Genomic DNA, 20,743 nt, shown 5'->3' with positions numbered 1-20,743 from the left:
GGTTTGCTAATGTGGGTACTAAAGGATTTTTTTTCCCACTCTAATGCGGTAGGGGTGTGCTACTGGGTTCCATGGGGAGAAGAAATGCATTTTCATTAGAGATGTAAAGTGACCAAATCTGCTTCTTTTGGCACAGTCAGCAGACTCCTCAGCTCACAGCCAACAGGACGAAAAGAGTTAGCACTATGTATGTACCAGATCAAAGGGAAGGTCCTTCTCCCCGCTAGTCCTCCCAGGAGGGAGGGCAAAGAAAGGCTGAGCTCTGCCAGTGCATGGGACCACTCACTTAGGCTGAACTGAGGGGATCCGGATTCACCTTTTGTCAGGGGTGAAAGTAACTTAAAGGACTTACTGTTACGCCAGAGTCCTGAGTGGGCATGGACTCAGCCGGAAGAGGTGGGAACGTTCAAGGTTTAAAGGCCCTGGGGCTGTGTCTGGGAGCCCCAGGGCCTTTAAATCACCCCAGAGCTACAAGTTGCAGAGGCAGCTGGGAGCCCCGGGGCTCAGGGGCGATTTAAAGGGCCCAGGGCTTCGGCCACCGCAGAGCTTCGGGTCCTTTAAATCACCACAGGAGCCCTGCTGCTGCTACCCCAGTGTGGCAGGGTGCGGGCTAGGGCTGGGGTAGCGGCAGCAGGGCTCCGGAGGCAATTTAAAGGGCCTGGGGCTCCATCTGCTGCTGGAAGCCCTGGGCCCTTTAAATCCCTGTTGGAACCTGGCTGCCGGGGCTCCAGTAGCCGGGCTCCGGCGGTGATTTAAAGGGCCCGGGGCTCCGTCCACTGTGGGGAGCCCCGGACCCTTTAAAGTGCCACCAGAGCTCTGGCAGCAGGGCGTGGTTGGTGCTTTAAAGGACCCGGGGCTCCCCACAGAGGCCAGAGCTCCGGGACCTTTAAATCCCTGCCCGAGCCCGGCTGCTGGAGCTCCGGCGGTGATTTAAAGGGCCTGGGGCTCATGTATGTTGCCATTCATCTATGTGTTCCATTTCTTTCCCAGTATCTACATGTTTATATCTGTTCAGCTCTGGATAAATGATGACTACAATAGTGGATTCGGTGTTATGAAAAAGGATAGTGGTTATTATGTATAAGGGGTATAACCACTACCCCTTCTACAAAGAGGGGGTAACAGCATAGGCAAGGCTATAACATAGTGACAGAGAAGCCTATAAAATGGGAGTTCAGTACAGAAAACTATCCAGAACTTTGCCTGTTTTAACTGATCCTGATTGGAATGGAAATTTCCAGCCCTTCCTGGCTGCTGTCTTCTAGGCTGGAATCTCAGACTTGGTCCGTTCCCACAAGATTTGTCCTTCTTCCCCTCCTGGGTGAACTTGCACCTCCTGGGATGATTAAGGGGGCGGGTGATATTACTGAAGTCTATAAAGTCATGAACGGTGTGGAGAAAGTGAATAGGGAAGTGTTAGTTACCCCTTCACATAGCACAAGAACTAGGGGTTGCCCAAAGAAATTAATAGGCAGCAGATTTAAAACAAACAAACATAAGTACTTCTTCACACAACGCGCAGTGTGGAACTTGTTGCCATGGGATGTTGTGAAGGCCAAAAGTTTAACTAGGTTAAAAAAAGAATTAGACAAATTAATGGAGGATAGGTTCATCAATGGCTATTAGCCAAGATGGTCACGGATGCCACCCCATGCTCTGGGAGTCCCTAAACCTCATACTGCCAGAAGCTGGGACTGGATGACAGGTGATGGATCACTCAAAATTGCCCTGGTCTGTTCATTCCCTCTGAAGCATGTGGCACTGGCCACTGTCAGAAGACAGGACACTGGGCTAGATGGACCATTGGTCTGACCCAGCCCTGGCATTCTTACGTTCTTATGAGATTGGGCTCTCCCTAGAGATTCTGCTATCCTGCTTCCTACTTGCCTCTGGGCTGGCATTTCACTCTGATGAAAGCAGGAAGTGGAGAGGCTCACAACAGATGCTTTAAAATGTTGAACCGAACCTCCAAATAGCTTTTGGAGTTTGAGGACAATCTATGGAGTCTGTTGTCATTCTGTGCAATCCTTTCCTAGTGCTGATTGTTAGTTGCGGTGCAGTTTTGCTATAATGAGGATCTCCGTGGGAGCTGAGACCTACTTCTGGTATTGTGACACAAGACTGTGTGTTAATACTTCAGTAGGGCTTGTTTGGATTCTTGCCTCTGTGAAGTTTGGGGCTAGTATAATTAAATGAGAGAGTTCAGTCAGTTGAGGTGAGGGATTTGATCTGGGTAGTGGGTTGCAGTGTAATGCTGGGATTATGGGCAGGGAAAGTTGGTAAATGAGTCCTGGGTGGGACTGGGTGCTCTGGTGTCTGAGGTAGATGAGACAGGGTTGTGCACACCATGAGCAATGTGTTGGGATTTCACCTCCTCCGCCTAACAGGCATTTGTCCTGATACCTCTGACCTGGGCCTGCAGACGGGGATCAAAAGGATCAGACTCGTCTCTGCTGTAATCTGCTTGTTGTGTGTGTAAGTCTGTAGCTCCCTACTGCTTTTCTGCCTGTCCCTCAAGTACCTCTGACAAGGTTCACCATCCCCCTGAGAAACAAGACAGCACATGCAGAGCAGACTCCATCCCCTCCCAGTTGCTGCCAGACCAATGCGTATGGCCCTTTAATTAGGCTGGGCTTGGAGCTGCTCAGCTCCCTTACTTCTGGCACCGAGGAGGGAGAGATGTAGTACAGTACTGAGGGAGCCAATGCCAGAGAGAGAGGGAGTCTGCAGCAGTGTGAGAGAGAGAGACAGCAGGCTGGGGAGGGAGCACATCATTTTCCTCTTGAGAGGAGAAAGAAGAGCCTGAGGGGCAGGAAAGACCAGGCTTCTGGTGAGTGTCCCAGGCAAGGCACCATCCAGAACGGGGCTGATTTCATTCCTCCTTCTTATGTGTTTTTAATTCATCTGAAACTGGGCGAGTTGGGACTGCAGACTCTGTGTCATCCTCCAGGTAAGTGCTTAACACTCAGTCCTGCCAGGCAACTTTGCAGGGCAGAAAATGGGAGGTTTGAACAAGGTCTAGTGGTGGGGGGACAGATGTGAGCTCTTCGCTTTCTCAGGCTCCCCCGCAACCCTGGGGGTAAATTGTGGCCAGTGACCCCCTAAACGGGACGTGTGTGTGTGTGTGTGACTTCTGCTTGCTTATGTTTTTCATGGCTGACTAGGAGACTCATTGCAGACTGGTAATAAATTTTCTGAATTAGCAAGAAAGCAAATGAACACAATGAAATAACCCTCCAGTCAAGGGTGCAGCATCGCAGACTGACCTGCCTTTAAGTATTTGACAAGTGTAGTTTTAATTATTTATGATAATACGTCATACTATATTAGCAAATGTTCCCTGGTCTATACTCTACAAGTCCCCGATATCTCCCGCCCTGCACTGCTTTGGCTCATCAGGCTTTGCTGAGAAGTGGGGAGAGTGCGCTCGGGTGTCTTTGTGGGGCTTTTTGGCTAAGAGTTACTAGACTTGGGGATCAATGGCATGAGAATTAGCAGCTTTGATGGTACACTGAAAAGAAAGTTATCTCTGTTTCCTGGCATTTGGTTATTGTTGTACAGATTTCTATTTTATGAGTGGCTTCAGGGAAGGCAGGGATTCTCCTGGCCTGTTATACCCACCGCCCATGCAGGGACGGAGACTTTTAGCTTGTCTGAGATCAGTCCGCATGAAAAAGGTGCTCAAGTGAGTTTCTTCTTGATGTCAAATTCCCCTAAGATTCAGTGGCTTGGACATGAAGGGGCATCATGAGCCAAAGAGACTTTGAGGTATTTCCTTGGTTTCTGTCTGACACTTTGTTAACATGACACTTTTCCCTGCCCACCTGAGCAATGTGGTTGGGAACAGACGGGGACTCCCATGGCTCCCAGTAGGAGGCCCCATTTTTTACTGTCCGATATGTGTATTAACTTGTGGGTGGCTCTGTCTCAATGGACTCAGGGCTGCATTTCTTATTTCACCTTTTGTGACAGCTTCCCTCTTTGCCAGTCGGCAGTGGGGACTGCTTCTTTGAGATCTGGTGACTGTTGTCCCAGTGCAGCCCATAAAGGGTCAGGATAATCCCTACTTAGCCTAATGTCCTTATCACAGAGTCTCCAGGAAAATTCTCTTCCTCCTGCTACCTCACTGTGCCTGTCTCCTCCCCCTCGTTCAGCCCTCAGCAAGGTGAGCTAGAATGCATATGCTCACTAATTGTGGGTGCCTTGTAAGTGTGGGCACATGGCAATTTTGTGTGTTCACCCACAGCTATCTGCACATTCACACTTGTCCTTGGTTTATGTGAGGGTTGGTTTGACCCTGCCATCAATGACCTTGGTCTGGTGATTTGGGGATTTCCTGGTGGGAAGCAGGAGAGAGGACTGATTTCCAGCACTGCTAGGGAAGGCAAGTCCTCCTTTATTTTCAGGTAGTTCTGTGAGACCTACAGTGCAGAGTATGTTAGACAGAGACACCTAGAGACAAGAACACAAAGGTGAGCACTTTGGTCCGAATCCTCAAAGATATTTAGGTGCCTGACTCCCATTGATGCCAATGAAAATTAGGCACTTAAATACCTTTGAGGATTTGGGCCGTTGTGCAAACATCTGAAATTGGGCTGGGTGGAAACTGAGTTCATTAGGGACAAGAGAATCCATTGCACCCATGCTAGGCCGGGGGGCCCCCTATTCTGAGCTGTGAAGGAAATTCACTCTCCACGTGCACCCCAATATTGGCACACATGCTCAGAACTGTAGGTCAGCATAGCTTTTAACCTTCTGGATCTCGAGTAAGCAACAACACCAATAAAAAGGAGACAGCAAACTGGTAGCAGAAAGTTGATAGGAGGGAACAATTTGGAGTTGTTTCTTCAGGGACAGTTAATGGCAGTGGGTGCGGTGCTGCTGGAGGTTCTGTCTTTTGGCTGAGGAGTAAAACCAAAGTCCTAACCACTTGTGTTCAATAAGGGTCCCATGGCTGGTTTTGCATGAGTTGGGGTTTGACTGGCTAACTTCCAGCATGGATGATTACATTCTGTCTCCCCAAATTGCCCCTGCAGAGGCAGTTGGACACAACATTCTGATCATGTCTTGCCCTAAACTACTCTGCATTGCCACTGGACCACTGTTAAACAGTGGTTACATTCCACCCCAGGGTTGGGAGTGTTATCACAGCTGAGTTTAGGACTTCCTATATATCCCATAGGTGTGGGAACTAGGGGTGCTGCCGCACCTCCTGGCTTGAAGTGGTTTCCATCATATACAGGGTTTGCAGTTTGGTTCAGTGGCTGTCAGCACCCCCAATATACAAATTGTCACAGCACCCCAATGTATCCTACTTTAAAAAAAAAAAGTGTGTTAAGGTTGCAAAGTGAAGCATTCAAAGTCTGGCTACCTGCACAACTCTAGCTTTGCTTCTTTGTGTGTGTGTCTTATGATCATCAGTAATTATACATACAGCTTTTCTGCAGGATCCCTGCCTCACTCAAATAAATTTGTTAGTCTCTAAGGTGCCACAAGTACTCCTGTTCTTTGTGTGGATACAGACTAACACAGCTACTACTCTGGAACAGTGCGCTAGATGCCTGTTGCTCAGTGAATGAGGCAGCCGTTCACTATTTATTCTTATCCTCTTCATTCCATTTATGGCCTCTGGGCCCATACACTGCTTATCTTCCAACTCCAACAATGTGTTAGGCAATGGTCCTATGGACCCTGAATTAATTTGTTACATGCTATAAAACTTCAGCAGCAAATTAAGTTTGGGTCTTCTGTACTCCTGCCTCATTCCATGTCCAGCCTGGTCATTAAATGTGGCTAGGTCTGTGGGGAAGTGATCATGATCATGTCATTAAAGAGTATGGAACAACTCCTCAGCTGACATAAATTGGCATGCTGCCCTGATTTTCACCAGCTTAAGATCAAACCCTTTTGTTTGAAATTTCCTACTTTTTTACAATGAACAAAACCCCTGTATTGTGTACAGTGTTAGAAAGCTCTATCCTGTATAATATGTGCAATCAGTGAGATAGAAGCCCTGGCTTCATTCTACATGCACCATCACAGACAATATCCCCCCCACACCATGGCCTTAACATTGATTTCCTGCTTTACTTTCTCACACATGCATGTGAAAGTCCACTGTAATGTTATGACATCACCTTTTCAGTGGAAGTTTCCACTGGGATTGCCTATGTTCCTGTGTGTAGTCCAAATGAAGCATGGCAGATTATTAGCTTTATCATATGTTTTAAAAATTGCATATGCAAAACCATTATAACTTGGGAAAATTAGACAGAAATATACATGCTGAATTTCAGTAGAACATGCAAAAGGTTGACAAAGTTACAAACTTCTGAAAATGACCCTTCAGACTCTAAGCACTTGAGCATCCTTAACTATTCCCATCACTCCAGCTAGAATACAGTCAGGCAAGTGCTTTGGGATTCATTAAGGTGAAAGGGAGCAACAGAAATGTCAGGTTATTATTTATTTAAAAAAAAAACAGTAGGAATAAACTCTCAGGAATATTGTGAGTCTTAATCAATGTTTAAATGAAAGTTCTGAGATCCGTGGATGAAAGAAGCTAGAGTATCTTATACTTCATTATCATTGCCTGATCTCACAGACAATCTGGGCCAAATTCAGATCTGGTTTAAGTAGATTTAACTTATTGTCTTCAGTGGATTTCCACTTCCTTACACTAGGCCTGGATTTGGCCCTTCTCTCAATATCTACTACAGATGCTGTCAACCACTCACCTTCCCTGGCTGTTTCCCAACACACAGCTTATTCCCCTGGATTCTGAATCAGTTGATCCATAGCAGGGATGCTGGCTCTTTAAATTACGATTCTCTTTCCCCTGCCAGCTGAAATAGAGATTAACAGCAGCTCCCTTAGGTAGAAGTGACAAGCAAGAGTGGGGTAGGAGACAGAGCTAGCAAGTTATGCTTCCCTCTGTACCGTTTGATAGGCAATCCAGAATAAGAGAGAGGGGCTGGCACCTTGCTCAGGTGAGGGGACCTGACCTGTCTTGCAGGAGATGCTGTGGAGAGAGCAGTAGGAACCCACAGTCTTTGCAGTCACTGCCACAGACCATTTGCTTCCCAATGGGGGAATAGGAGGAGGAGGGGCACAGGGTGAGGACCTGTGGATCTGTTTTTATTCATTACCAACTGGCTCCCTGCAACCTACATAAAACATGAGAGGGCCAGATGGGACTTGTTTACTTTGGTAGAATAAACGTAAAGACTGCAGCCAGTACAGCCTCTGTGGTAAGTCCCTGGTAAACAGCTAAATGGAGCTCTGGCCAATCAGGGGCCTGGCAAATAGCGGGCTCACTGGCTGCGCGTTAAGCACACTGTCTTGGGAGCAAGTGGAGTGGCTCTGAGGTGAAATGTGTCTGAGCCCCCCACAGCTTCCTAGGGTTTGTTTGATGCCTTCTTTTCCCTTTGCTAATGCTCAAGGGGTCCTAGTGAGGGCATGATCATCAGAACAGATGTACATCAGCTTGGCTTCCCAGTGCCAGCTGGCTCTTTGAGCGGTGGGAGTGTCCCTCTGGCAGTTCCCTATTAGGACGACTGTGCGCTAGAACCCCACCAGAGCGCTAATGCTAACCTGCTGCGATCATCCTCAGAGCAATTTGAATGACACCCGGAATCACAGCACCACAATAGTGCCAGGACTCAAACTCCCAGCTCCTGAGCCCAGGAGGACCTGTACGTAGGGTGACCAGACAGCAAGTGTGAAAAATAGGGACAGAGGGTGGGGGGTAATAGGAGCCTATACAAGAAAAAGACCCCAAAATTGGGACTGTCCCTATAAAAATCGGGACATCTGGTCACCTTACCTGTACATCAGGGTGAAATCCTGGCTCTGTTCAAGTCAATAGGACTTTTGATATTGACTTGAACAGAGCCAGGATTTCACCCCGGGACTCTAGTGTTAGGAATCACACTCCCAGCTCCTAAATGCAGCAGGGTCCACACCCAGGGCTGGATTACTACCAAGATTCACACTCCCCGGTCTCCTAGGATCTGTGCACTAATCTAAGTTGTCAGGTAATTACATTTTATGGGATGTGTAGGTGGATGGATGGTAATGGCAGTCTCAGATAATTTATGTTTTCCTGGGTTGTACGTACTTTCTAATGCTCATCTGTAAAGCTCCAGGACATTGTCCCCATCCTTTGTAGCCACTGATCTCTTAACAGTGATTGACTTGATCACAGCTCTGTCTCCTCAGACTTGTTTTGGGTTTATCACTCCTCCACTTCAGTGTCTCCATTTTCCAAGTGGCGTAAGGAGCTCCAAACAGATGCATCCTTGACCCATAAATTGTGGGTACATGGAATCTTAAATTACAGTCTGTCTCATAAACCTGCAATTCCTGAGATGAAGGCCACTGGAGTGAGATGAAACCAGATGCTTTGTTTCCATCTGGCCTTGCCCTTTTCTCTTAGCCTATTGCACTCAGAGCAGCTAAATCTATAGCACACGTTAGTGATGCTGGGATGTCTTTATCCATTATGCATCTGGGTGAATCAAGAGTGGGAGTTGAGGTGAGGTATGTAGCAAGCTGGATGGGCACAGACGAAATACTGGATGTGTCTGGAGAAGAAGGATCCAAGGAATCTCTTTGCAGGGAAGATGCATTACGGCATATCCAAATGTTTTATGGAAATACATTGATTTGATCAGTTTGGAGATCCATTCACATACAACTGCGAAGAAGCTCAGCTCTGGCTGGACTCTGAGCCAGAATCCTTTTCTTATTCCAGGACTATGCAATCTCTTCCTGTGAAGGGGTGAGGGATATTGGTGGAAGAGGGGCCAAACAGTCCCTTCACGTAAGCAGTGAGGCCTGTTGGTTCAGGCAGTCCCTCCATGTGAGCCTTGAGGCACATTGTGGAAATAACATTACATTTCACATCTCATACAGGAAAATCCTTTGGCCAGAGCAATAGTTTTGGAAAAGTCTCTGAGTCGATATGGGGAACTGGAAGTAGGAATGGGCTGGGAAAGTTTGATGGCCTCAGGGATGGGCTGGTGTCCTGACGTTTTGGTATCATCCATGGACTTTTCTCAGGGTAAGTGACCACAGCTAGAAGGTAGGCATTACCTGGGAGCTGCTGTGGCCAGAAGTGGACTCTGTGTGCTCTGCCTGAGGGCATTGCTGAGATCCCAGCTGTGCGAGGGATGCATCCTCCCACAATTCCTTCCCTGCTATGTTGTCTCAGATTTAGTGTTGACTTGGTTGTTAATTATTAATCCCCCAACAAACAGAGACTCCAGTCTCTGTTTTGTCCTAGCTACTCTGTGTGTTTTTTCCCTTCCCTTGTTTATCAATTACCCTGGTAACCTTTGTGGGTAGCTGACAGGGATGGGAACAGCAGATAAGGCATGTGCTTTAAGGCTGAAGCGTGGTTTGGTGTCTCCTGATGTCCGGTCCCTAAAGACAGCAGAAGAGAGCATGGAGCATAGTCTGGGATGAATCTTCTTTTGCCTTCAGTGTCCATATAGGCTCCCTCTGGAGATCTTAGCAGCTAGCACTGGTCTCATTGGAAAATTTAGGCTGAGTGCTCAGCTGCTGCCATGGAAAAATAAACAGAGAGCAAGCACATGGCTATTTGATCCCACCCATGCTTAGAATCAGTCCTTGTGTTGCTTTTTTTCTCCCAGTCAAATCCATTCCGAAGGGCCACAGAAACTGGGATTTTTCTAATAATTTCCATTAAATACTGGGGCTGAGGCAGTCCTTGCCCTGCTTAGCCTGTGGGCTCATTTAATTCTGCTGCCATTGTGGCCAGTGAGCACTCCCCAAGTGGCTGCTCAGCCTGGCAGCATGATGCTACCTTCCTCAGGTCCCTACCCAAGGGCTGTTTTTGGAGAACCAGCAGTATGCTCAGCCCTGTACAAAACATAAGAAGGCCCAGTCTTGCAATAAAGTCTAGACGCAGACAATGCAGAGTTCAGAGACCCCACTCTAGTGAGTGCTGGCGTGAGCTTGAGGTGCAGCAGGAATTGTCCAGTGCTCATTATTGGAAGGCTTGCCCGAAAATTTTTTGTGAAGAGGGATTTGAAAGCAGAGGAGGAGGTGGTTTGGTGCATCAGCAGGGCGAGCTTGTTCCAAGTATAAGAGCATAGTGGCATGGAGAAGGCATGAAGATGGGCATGGAGGAAGGATACAGAGAGGGAAAATAGGGTAGTGCCGTAGCAGGAGCAAAGGAGAGAACAGGAGAAATGAAGGCAGAGACATGATCCTAGAGGTGAGGATGATGGATGAGAAGGATGTAATACAACAGGCTAGGGGAAGTCAGGGAGGGGGCTCAGAGGTGGAGTGGAATGGTCAGAGACGTGTGATAGGAGAATTTGGTATTGCACTTTAGATAGATTGGAGGGGAGCAAGATGAGATTCAGGGACGCTGGAGAGGAGAAGATTGAATAGCTGAGGTGAGAGAGGACCAAGGCCCAGGTGAGGGTTTTAGCTGAAGGTTGGGGTGGAGATGAAAGGACAGTAGAGAAGTTGCAGAGTACAAAGTAACAAGACCTGATTAGAACTGAGATGTGAGGAGAGAAGGGGAGAAAGGAGTTGAATGGTACCCTGAGGCTGTACACTGGAGTGATTGGGAAGATAGTGGAATTGTCAAGGGTGACGGAGAAAGGGGGCAGAGGAGAGAGTTTGAGAGGAAAGATGAGAAGATCCAGGAGACGGAGGGGAGAGCAAAGCATCATGGAAATCCAAGGAGCAGAGGGGGGGCAGGGAGGAGGAATAGAGGAAGGAAGAATACTGTAAAATCACCAGCTTTATTCATCACAAGATTCATTCTAATCTTGCGGTTGACTTATTAACCCCACTTCATTACAGACTTCTGAAGCTCTCCTGGTAGTTAAAGACAGCATTCAGTCTGACGTCGCCTTGCCTCCAAACGTCAATGGTTCCTTGTGTTGTTTCACCTTCTCTCTATAGCCCCAGCTGGCAGGACCTGGTAGCTGTGCCTAGAGACCATGCCAGGCTTGTATTCTCTAGCTACCTGGACAGCTCTCCCTTTGAAGAGCTCATGTGTAAAGGCCTGTGCCAATGGGTACTCGCTGGGAGTCACTGCTCACCTCACTTACATCAACTCCGAGGAGGATCCTGTAGAAGGTAAGATGCATCTATCTAGAGCTAAAGAATAAGTTGTACCTACTTAACTAGCAGATTGCTGGGATATAGGAGCAGGTCTGACCTATCTTGGTGTGGAGCAGTGCTGCACTCACCCTCCTCTGCCTGTTCATCCTTGGTCTTTTGAACTCTTGCCTCTCCTTAGTGAGCTAAAGGAGGAGACCCACTAGGATAGTCAGTATAGGGAACTGATATACGCAGAAGCAAACCCAGCCTGTTCCCGTAGGAGGCAGCGGAATACACATGCTTGAGCCAGGACATGAATGCTAGATTGGCAGAAGGATCCTTCCCAAACCCAGCACAGCCCATGAGTAAGAAGAGGTGGAAGCACTGGGCTTTCCTTCTCCCTGACCATTTCATAGGTGAATCTGGGCTGGTTTGCATCCAGGAGGCACTGATCCAATCACCTTTCAACAAGATGACACATAGCCAGGCTGTTGTGCATTTAAATGGCTAAGCACCCTCTTGTGCATTAAGTAGATATGGATCTAGAGCAGTGTCCTAGTTGCCTTACTGCATCCTGGAGATTAAAAATCCCTTGTTGGAGGACTGGCTAGCTCAAGGGGACTGGAACCGGGGTACAAAACCTTGCATCACTAGGTCAACTGCTCTATTCTGTCCATGTTGGGAGTAGTGAGCAAAAGTCATTTACATGTGATGGCTGTTCAGTGGTTTAGGAGGTGAAGTGAGTTAGTGAGTCTCAGTCCAGTTACCAGAGGGCAGGAATCCACATCACAAAAGCCACCATCAGATTTGCCCCCCTTCCTGGGAGCCTCAACAGAGAGGCTATGGACCGAATAAACAAACTGAGTCTGAACTCTTCTCTCCAACATGGAGGGGTTGCCTTCAGGGCAGAGATAAGACATGTTAGAGGATGTGGAACATGGGAGAAGCTGATGTTGCAATTGCCTGCGCTGTAGCTGCACTGAGGATAAATGGAGGTGGACGTTCTCCAGGACCTTTCACCAGCACTAAAGCAGAATTTGTGGTGAAGAGCTGGGGAGGAGGGATAGCTCAGTGGTTTGAGCATTGGCCTGCTAAACCCAGGGTTGTGAGTTCAATCCTTGAAAGGGCGATTTATGGAACTGGGATAAAAATCTGTCTGGGGATTGGTCCTGCTTTGGGCAGGGGATTGGACTAGATGACCGCCTGAGGCCCCTTCCAACCCTGATAATCTGTGATAATAACATAGTGCAGGCTGGGAACATTGAGCTTAAGGGTGGAATCTACTCTGAGTCAGGCTGGTTTCCATCTGGTAGCTTTTGAGGTCTCAGCCTCAGAATTCTTTCTCTGCTGCCCCCTATAGGTGTGTTCATCTATCCGCTGGAGGAGTCTGAGGTGGTAGCGGGTTTTGAAGCTGTGACAGGAAGCAGAAGCATCACCTTCCAGATCCAGAATCGACACCGAGCAGAGGACTGCTGCGTTGACTGCAGCCCCAGTTTGGGCCAGCCATTGCTCTGCCCCAATGGTAGGTATGCTGGGTGGTGACACGTCACCTGGCCATATTAGGACAAGGGGGTGGCTAAAATGATGTCAAAGCCAAGGGTTGCTCACACCCAGATAGTCTTTCAGCCCCACAAAGTCGGCAGTTACCCTGATTTGGGGGAATTAGGAATGTAAAGGATCATTTCATTTTTAAAGGTGATCTGTAAAAGGGCAATAACTGAGACTGTGCCTTTGTTTGATTTTCTTCTGATGTGTAAAGGAGGCATGAAGATTTGGGGGCCTGGGTGTTTTTGTTTTGTTGATACGTTTGTTTGTTTTGGGGAGTAAGATACATTTATGTTGCCTCCTTTTATATTAAAAATCCAGGTCCTGTTTAGCCTGGGGGGGTCTCACGCTTTGGCTTTGTCTAGACTAGAGTTGGTGCTCCTGTTATAATTTGAACTGATGGATTGTAAATGCTAATTGTGTTAATAACTGAGGCTCTCCACAAATGTTTGTTCTGTAGCACAAACTTTTGTGGTTTGCCCAGGCTGAACCCCCATGTCCTGATACTCTGCAAATGTTTGCAGCTAGATTATCATTTAGAGTCACTTAACAGGCAATTGGCAATCAATTACAACAGGAGGACAAATGCTAGTCTAGACAAAGCCTATGATAACAGGAGAACTAGTGAAATGAGAACATCACAAGAGTCAAGTATCAGGGGTAGCCCTGTTAGTCTGTATCCACAAAAACAAGGAGAGGAGTCCGGTGGCACCTTAAAGACTAACAGATTTATTTGGGCATAAGCTTTCGTGGGTAAAAAAACACTTCTTCAGATGCATGGAGTCACAAGAATCAAGAGACAGAAAACTGAGCAATGGAGAAGGGAAGGGATTTTAAATCACACTTTGAAAAACTCTGTTTTGTCTGATTTTGTTAACACCTATTTAACTTCAGTGCCAAATGAGTATTTTGGATAAAGGATGCATGGGTAGAAGGGAGGGATGAGAGAGACAGATTTGCCCCCAGATTTTTACTATCCTGGGGGGCCAGGACAGTCCCCCCACCCAGTGGCACCCCTGAGAACAGACCCTTCCCACTGGAGCAGAGCAGCTCAGCACTGGCAGAAATGTGGGAAGGCAGTGGCAGTGATTCTGCATGCCCCATCACCCCCAAATTGTGCCCATGGTGGCCTCCCCTCTCCCGCCACTGCAGTGGGCCCTACCCACCCCCAGCCAGGCTCCCTCTGCCTGGACTCACCTAGTGCTGCCTGCAGTTGGAGCCGACTGGGAGCTGGAGCCTGCCCAGGAGATCTACGTAGGAGGTGGGGCCATCCGACCCAGGTAAGCAAGATCTCACTGCTGAGATGAGTGGGGCTGAGCTTCTGCAGAGCAAAGGGAGCCCTGTGCCCCATAGGCGCCAACTCCGTGGGTGCTCCAGGGTTGGAGCACCCATGGGGAAAAATTGGTGGGTGGCTCCCCGCCCCCCAGTTCCAGCTCACCTCCGCCCAGGACCAGCTTTAGGCCAATTCCCCCGAATCGGGCCCCGCACCTAAGAGGGCCCCGCGCCCTGTGAGAATCTCTTCCCTGGCTAGAGGCGCCTTTTTAATTTTTACTCACCTGGCGGCGCTCCGGGTCTTTGGCGACACTTTGGTGGTGGGTTCTTTGCTTGCTCCGGGTCTTCGGCGGCGGGTCCTTCAGTGCCGCCGAAGCCCTGGAGCGAGTGAAGGACCCGCCGCCGAAGACTCGGAGCACTGCCCTGTGAGTACAAGCCCCGTGTGTTTTTTTTACATTTTTTTTAATAGTCATCCCTGCCGGGGCCCTGTCGAAACTGTTCGAATTGGGCCCCGCACTTCCTAAAGCCGGCCCTGCCTCCGCCCCCGCTCCACCTCTGCCTCCTCCCGTGAACGCGCCGCTGGGTCCTGCTTCTCCCCCCTCCCTCCCAATGCTTCTGCCGCAAAACAGCTGATTTGCGCGGCAAACGTGGGAGGGAGGAGGGGGAACGCAGTGCACTTGGGGGAAGAGGTGGGGCTGGGGCGGGGATTTGGGAAGGGGACCAGTAGGGGCGGGGGGGAGTCAAGGAGGGACTGGGGGCAGGGCCAGGGATGTGAGCACCCACCGGCGCCCAATAGGGGCAGGGAGGGGGTGGAGTCTGGGTGGGGCCAGGGCCCCGCAGCCCACCCCTAACCCTGGCTGGAGCAGCTCCCTGAGGCTACTGGAGGAGGGTCCCCACTCCCCACTGGGTCAGCCTCTGCTGCAGCCAGTCCAGAGGCTGCAGAACAGCTGATCGGCAGGGTGGGGCTGCGTTCAGGGGAGCCCACCAAACAGCTGATTGGTGATGTAGTCTATCAGCTGATTGGTATAGGCGGGGCTGCTCAGGAACTGCTGATCCCTGACTCCGGCTGCAGCATCACCATTGCCGGTGGGTGCTAAGCACTCACTAATTTTTTTCTGTGGGTGCTTCAGGGTTGGAGCACCCAAGGAGTCGGCACCTATGATGTGTAGCTTTCAAGGCTGTCACCTGGGGTAGGGGATCCCAACCTCCCCTGGAAAGGTGATTCACAAAGCAATGCTAACATAGCTGGAACCAAGAGATGCTGGGAGTCTGGCCAGAAACCCCACTCATGAGTTCAGCCAACAAAGTTTGGAGAAGCAGCATGTGAATTTCCGAATGCTGCCAAGGGAACTGAAACACTAAATCCTTTGAGGTTTGTCCAGGACAAATTAAAACCGACTCTTCTCCCTGTCAGGGCAGGTACTGAGGTGAGAGCTGTCCTACCAGCGGGTAGGAGGAGTGATGGGGTATGGGAGTTCTCTGAAATAAACTGTTCCTCCTCCCTGAATCCACTGGCCCATAGTTGGACAGTCTGTAATTGGGGGTTGATCCCTCCAGTACCAGCATCCCAGTGCCAGCTGGTTTGTCAGTGAGTGAGGGCTGATTCTCCTGAACCTGCGGTCCTGGGCAAGCCTGTCTTTGAAAAAGGGATAGTCCTCATCCCCATTAATATTTAATGGCTTTCCCTCCGCTTTTGAATATGAGCCTATAGAAACCTCTTTGTGACTGTCTCACTATTATCCGTTGCCTCCGAGCAACTTGAATGTGCCACCAGTTCCAGCTGTCTTGATATTGTCTGCTCTAATTCTCTTGTATGCCATGCAAGCCAGCTTCTGTCCTGTCTCCTCCATTGAAACTGCTGATTTAGCTCATTAATAATCTTCAGGCTCTCCTCTCTTTTCTCCTCCTCTGTCTTCTGCTGCTTGTAACAGTCAATCACTGCTGCTTCTTCCTGCGGGACATTTGCTTCTCGGTTCAGTCCTACTGCTCCTCCTATCTCTGTGCACTCCTTCAGTGTCTCCCCTAGTGGCTTCTTTTCCTCTTCTCTCCCTCTGTGTATTGACAAGATACGAGCTCTGTTCTCATTCCTCATCTCTTCTGCCTCTTTGCTTTTTCCTTGGGTGACCTCATCTATCCCAGTAGTTTCAGCTACTATCTCTGCCAGTGACTCCCAAGTCTAATTCTGCAGCACCAACATCACCCACTCTGCCCCATCTCACATCTGCAGTTTTTCCTCCTGGATATGTCACATCTCCAATATTTCATTCTGAAAGTTTAGTTCTACATCTCTGGTTGCCCAAATATCCCCTACATAGTCTATCTCAAACTCAGTATGTTTGAACCTGAACTCCATGTATTCCCCTAAAACCATCCCCCTCTTTTTGCAGTGATGAAGTCATCTTTCTCCTCAGGGAACATCTTCTGTGCCCTTCTCTCTGTCTCCCACTCCCCACCATTCAATGTTAATAGATCCTTTCACTTCCTGCTCTATAAGATCTCAAAAAATCCATCCCTGACTCTCCATTCCCCCATCAAAACCTGCTCTTTGTCATCTCCTGCCATGATTGCAACCTTCTCCTCTCCTCTGGCCTCCCAGATTCTCCCTTCTACTCCACCGTGAACACTGAAGCTAACACCCATCCTCCTTTCCTGACCACTCCACTCCACTGATTGAATTCCTTCATGTGGCTGCCCCTCACCTTCCACATCCAGTTCGGCATAAAGTTGTTGCAGTTAGTATATTGCTTGTGCGTGTGCATACTAGGCTCTTGCGTGGGCGTACTCGCCAGGCATGCTTTTGTCGATGCACAGTGTGGTTGCACCATTGGTAGGTATCCCAGTCTGCAACTTGCCGCCATCCAGTGCATTGTCTTTTGGGAAATGTTAGCAATGCATGGTGGGGCAAAAAAGAGCCGCAGGGGGGTCACCGGGAGTAAGGGGTCAACTTCCCAGTGTGCAACTGTCTTCATCCCATAATGTCATCTGTCTCCAATAATTTGTGCACCTTTTTAAAAAATCCCATGAGCCCTTCTCCTCTCCTCTGGCCTCCCAGATTCTCCCTTCTACTCCACCGTGAACACTGAAGCTAACACCCATCCTCCTTTCCTGACCACTCCACTCCACTGATTGAATTCCTTCATGTGGCTGCCCCTCACCTTCCACATCCAGTTTTTACTATCCTGGGGGGCCAGGACAGTCCCCCCACCCAGTGGCACCCCTGAGAACAGACCCTTCCCACTGGAGCAGAGCAGCTCAGCACTGGCAGAAATGTGGGAAGGCAGTGGCAGTGATTCTGCATGCCCCATCACCCCCAAATTGTGCCCATGGTGGCCTCCCCTCTCCCGCCACTGCAGTGGGCCCTACCCACCCCCAGCCAGGCTCCCTCTGCCTGGACTCACCTAGTGCTGCCTGCAGTTGGAGCCGACTGGGAGCTGGAGCCTGCCCAGGAGATCTACGTAGGAGGTGGGGCCATCCGACCCAGGTAAGCAAGATCTCACTGCTGAGATGAGTGGGGCTGAGCTTCTGCAGAGCAAAGGGAGCCCTGTGCCCCATAGGCGCCAACTCCGTGGGTGCTCCAGGGTTGGAGCACCCATGGGGAAAAATTGGTGGGTGGCTCCCCGCCCCCCAGTTCCAGCTCACCTCCGCCCAGGACCAGCTTTAGGCCAATTCCCCCGAATCGGGCCCCGCACCTAAGAGGGCCCCGCGCCCTGTGAGAATCTCTTCCCTGGCTAGAGGCGCCTTTTTAATTTTTACTCACCTGGCGGCGCTCCGGGTCTTTGGCGACACTTTGGTGGTGGGTTCTTTGCTTGCTCTGGGTCTTCGGCGGCGGGTCCTTCAGTGCCGCCGAAGCCCTGGAGCGAGTGAAGGACCCGCCGCCGAAGACTCGGAGCACTGCCCGGTGAGTACAAGCCCCGTGTGTTTTTTTACATTTTTTTTTTAATAGTCATCCCTGCCGGGGCCCTGTCGAAACTGTTCGAATTGGGCCCCGCACTTCCTAAAGCCGGCCCTGCCTCCGCCCCCGCTCCACCTCTGCCTCCTCCCGTGAACGCGCCGCTGGGTCCTGCTTCTCCCCCCTCCCTCCCAATGCTTCTGCCGCAAAACAGCTGATTTGCGCGGCAAACCTGGGAGGGAGGAGGGGGAAGGCAGTGCACTTGGGGGAGGAGGTGGGGCTGGGGCGGGGATTTGGGAAGGGGACCAGTAGGGGCGGGGGGGAGTCAAGGAGGGACTGGGGGCAGGGCCAGGGATGTGAGCACCCACCGGCGCCCAATAGGGGCAGGGAGGGGGTGGAGTCTGGGTGGGGCCAGGGCCCCGCAGCCCACCCCTAACCCTGGCTGGAGCAGCTCCCTGATGCTACTGGAGGAGGGTCCCCACCCCCCACTGGGTCAGCCTCTGCTGCAGCCAGTCCAGAGGCTGCAGAACAGCTGATCGGCAGGGTGGGGCTGCGTTCAGGGGAGCCCACCAAACAGCTGATTGGTGATGTAGTCTATCAGCTGATTGGTATAGGCGGGGCTGCTCAGGAACTGCTGATCCCTGACTGCGGCTGCAGCATCACCATTGCCGGTGGGTGCTAAGCACTCACTAATTTTTTTCTGTGGGTGCTTCAGGGTTGGAGCACCCAAGGAGTCGGCACCTATGATGTGTAGCTTTCAAGGCTGTCACCTGGGGTAGGGGATCCCAACCTCCCCTGGAAAGGTGATTCACAAAGCAATGCTAACATAGCTGGAACCAAGAGATGCTGGGAGTCTGGCCAGAAACCCCACTCATGAGTTCAGCCAACAAAGTTTGGAGAAGCAGCATGTGAATTTCCGGATGCTGCCAAGGGAACCGAAACACTAAATCCTTTGAGGTTTGTCCAGGACAAATTAAAACCGACTCTTCTCCCTGTCAGGGCAGGTACTGAGGTGAGAGCTGTCCTACCAGCGGGTAGGAGGAGTGATGGGGTATGGGAGTTCTCTGAAATAAACTGTTCCTCCTCCCTGAATCCACTGGCCCATAGTTGGACAGTCTGTAATTGGGGGTTGATCCCTCCAGTACCAGCATCCCAATGCCAGCTGGTTTGTCAGTGAGTGAGGGCTGATTCTCCTGAACCTGCGGTCCTGGGCAAGCCTGTCTTTGAAAAAGGGATAGTCCTCATCCCCATTAATATTTAATGGCTTTCCCTCCGCTTTTGAATATGAGCCTATAGAAACCTCTTTGTGACTGTCTCACTATTATCCGTTGCCTCCGAGCAACTTGAATGTGCCACCAGTTCCAGCTGTCTTGATATTGTCTGCTCTAATTCTCTTGTATGCCGTGCAAGCCAGCTTCTGTCCTGTCTCCTCCATTGAAACTGCTGATTTAGCTCATTAATAATCTTCAGGCTCTCCTCTCTTTTCTCCTCCTCTGTCTTCTGCTGCTTGTAACAGTCAATCACTGCTGCTTCTTCCTGCGGGACATTTGCTTCTCGGTTCAGTCCTACTGCTCCTCCTATCTCTGTGCACTCCTTCAGTGTCTCCCCTAGTGGCTTCTTTTCCTCTTCTCTCCCTCTGTGTATTGACAAGATACGAGCTCTGTTCTCATTCCTCATCTCTTCTGCCTCTTTGCTTTTTCCTTGGGTGACCTCATCTATCCCAGTAGTTTCAGCTACTATCTCTGCCAGTGACTCCCAAGTCTAATTCTGCAGCACCAACATCACCCACTCTGCCCCATCTCACATCTGCAGTTTTTCCTCCTGGATATGTCACATCTCCAGTATTTCATTCTGAAAGTTTAGTTCTACATCTCTGGTTGCCCAAATATCCCCTACATAGTCTATCTCAAACTCAGTATGTTTGAACCTGAACTCCATGTATTCCCCTAAAACCATCCCCCTCTTTTTGCAGTGATGAAGTCATCTTTCTCCTCAGGGAACATCTTCTGTGCCCTTCTCTCTGTCTCCCACTCCCCACCATTCAATGTTAAAAGATCCTTTCACTTCCTGCTCTATAAGATCTCAAAAAATCCATCCCTGACTCTCCATTCCCCCATCAAAACCTGCTCTTTGTCATCTCCTGCCATGATTGCAACCTTCTCTCCTCTGGCCTCCCAGATTCTCCCTTCTACTCCACCGTGAACACTGAAGCTAACACCCATCCTCCTTTCCTGACCACTCCACTCCACTGATTGAATTCCTTCATGTGGCTGCCCCTCACCTTCCACATCCAGTTCGGCATAAAGTTGTTGCAGTTAGTATATTGCTTGTGCGTGTGCATACTAGGCTCTTGCGTGGGCGTACTCGCCAGGCATGCTTTTGTCGATGCACAGTGTGGTTGCACCATTGGTAGGTATCCCAGTGTGCAACTTGCCGCCATCCAGTGCATTGTCTTTTGGGAAATGTTAGCAATGCATGGTGGGGCAAAAAAGAGCCGCAGGGGGGTCACCGGGAGTAAGGGGTCAACTTCCCAGTGTGCAACTGTCTTCATCCCATAATGTCATCTGTCTCCAATAATTTGTGCATCTTTTTAAAAAATCCCATGAGCCCTTCTCACAGTCCGTCATATCTGACATAAGCATGAAACCCACATAGCTCTCTACACTATTGTCATGAGCGTTGCAAGCACAGGAGGCATGATCCTCTGGCATTTGCAGAACTGTAAGAAGAACGGAATCTGTGGGGAATGTGACAATTTCTTGGAGGACAAAGATTGCTGTGGGACATAGTGAGAACCAATTAAAGCTTGTAGGTGGTGTTCACGGAGCAGTTGCAGATGATAGAGAGCCACTTATGGCATGAGAAATGAGCACTGACAGGTGGGAACACATCATAATGCAGGTTGGGACAAGGATCAGTAGCTGCAGAATTTTTGGATGCACAAGGCCATAT

General features: G+C 49.8%; 1 protein-coding gene across 14 annotated transcripts in view; it reads left to right on the top strand.

Annotated features, from left to right (window-relative positions):
* The window catches only part of VWA5B2 (von Willebrand factor A domain containing 5B2), a 66,396-nt gene that overhangs the window by 17,226 nt on the left and 28,427 nt on the right, over positions 1–20,743 (top strand). For 11 of the 14 annotated variants that reach the window (XM_045029967.1, XM_045029973.1, XM_045029974.1 and 8 more), the window contains 2 exons: positions 10,945–11,121; positions 12,446–12,607. In XM_045029967.1, coding sequence (XP_044885902.1) covers positions 10,983–11,121; positions 12,446–12,607 — 301 coding nt within the window. In that variant the 5' untranslated portion in view covers positions 10,945–10,982. Of the gene's footprint in view, positions 1–2,679; positions 2,951–10,944; positions 11,122–12,445; positions 12,608–20,743 lie in introns of those variants that run through there. The other 3 variants (XM_045029972.1, XM_045029966.1, XM_045029980.1) reach the window with 3 other exon arrangements.

Source organism: Mauremys mutica, chromosome 9, assembly GCF_020497125.1.
Source record: "Mauremys mutica isolate MM-2020 ecotype Southern chromosome 9, ASM2049712v1, whole genome shotgun sequence".
Lineage (NCBI taxonomy): Eukaryota > Metazoa > Chordata > Testudines > Geoemydidae > Mauremys > Mauremys mutica.
Note: the sequence above shows the minus strand (reverse complement) of the source record. Positions and strands in the feature narration are given on the sequence as shown.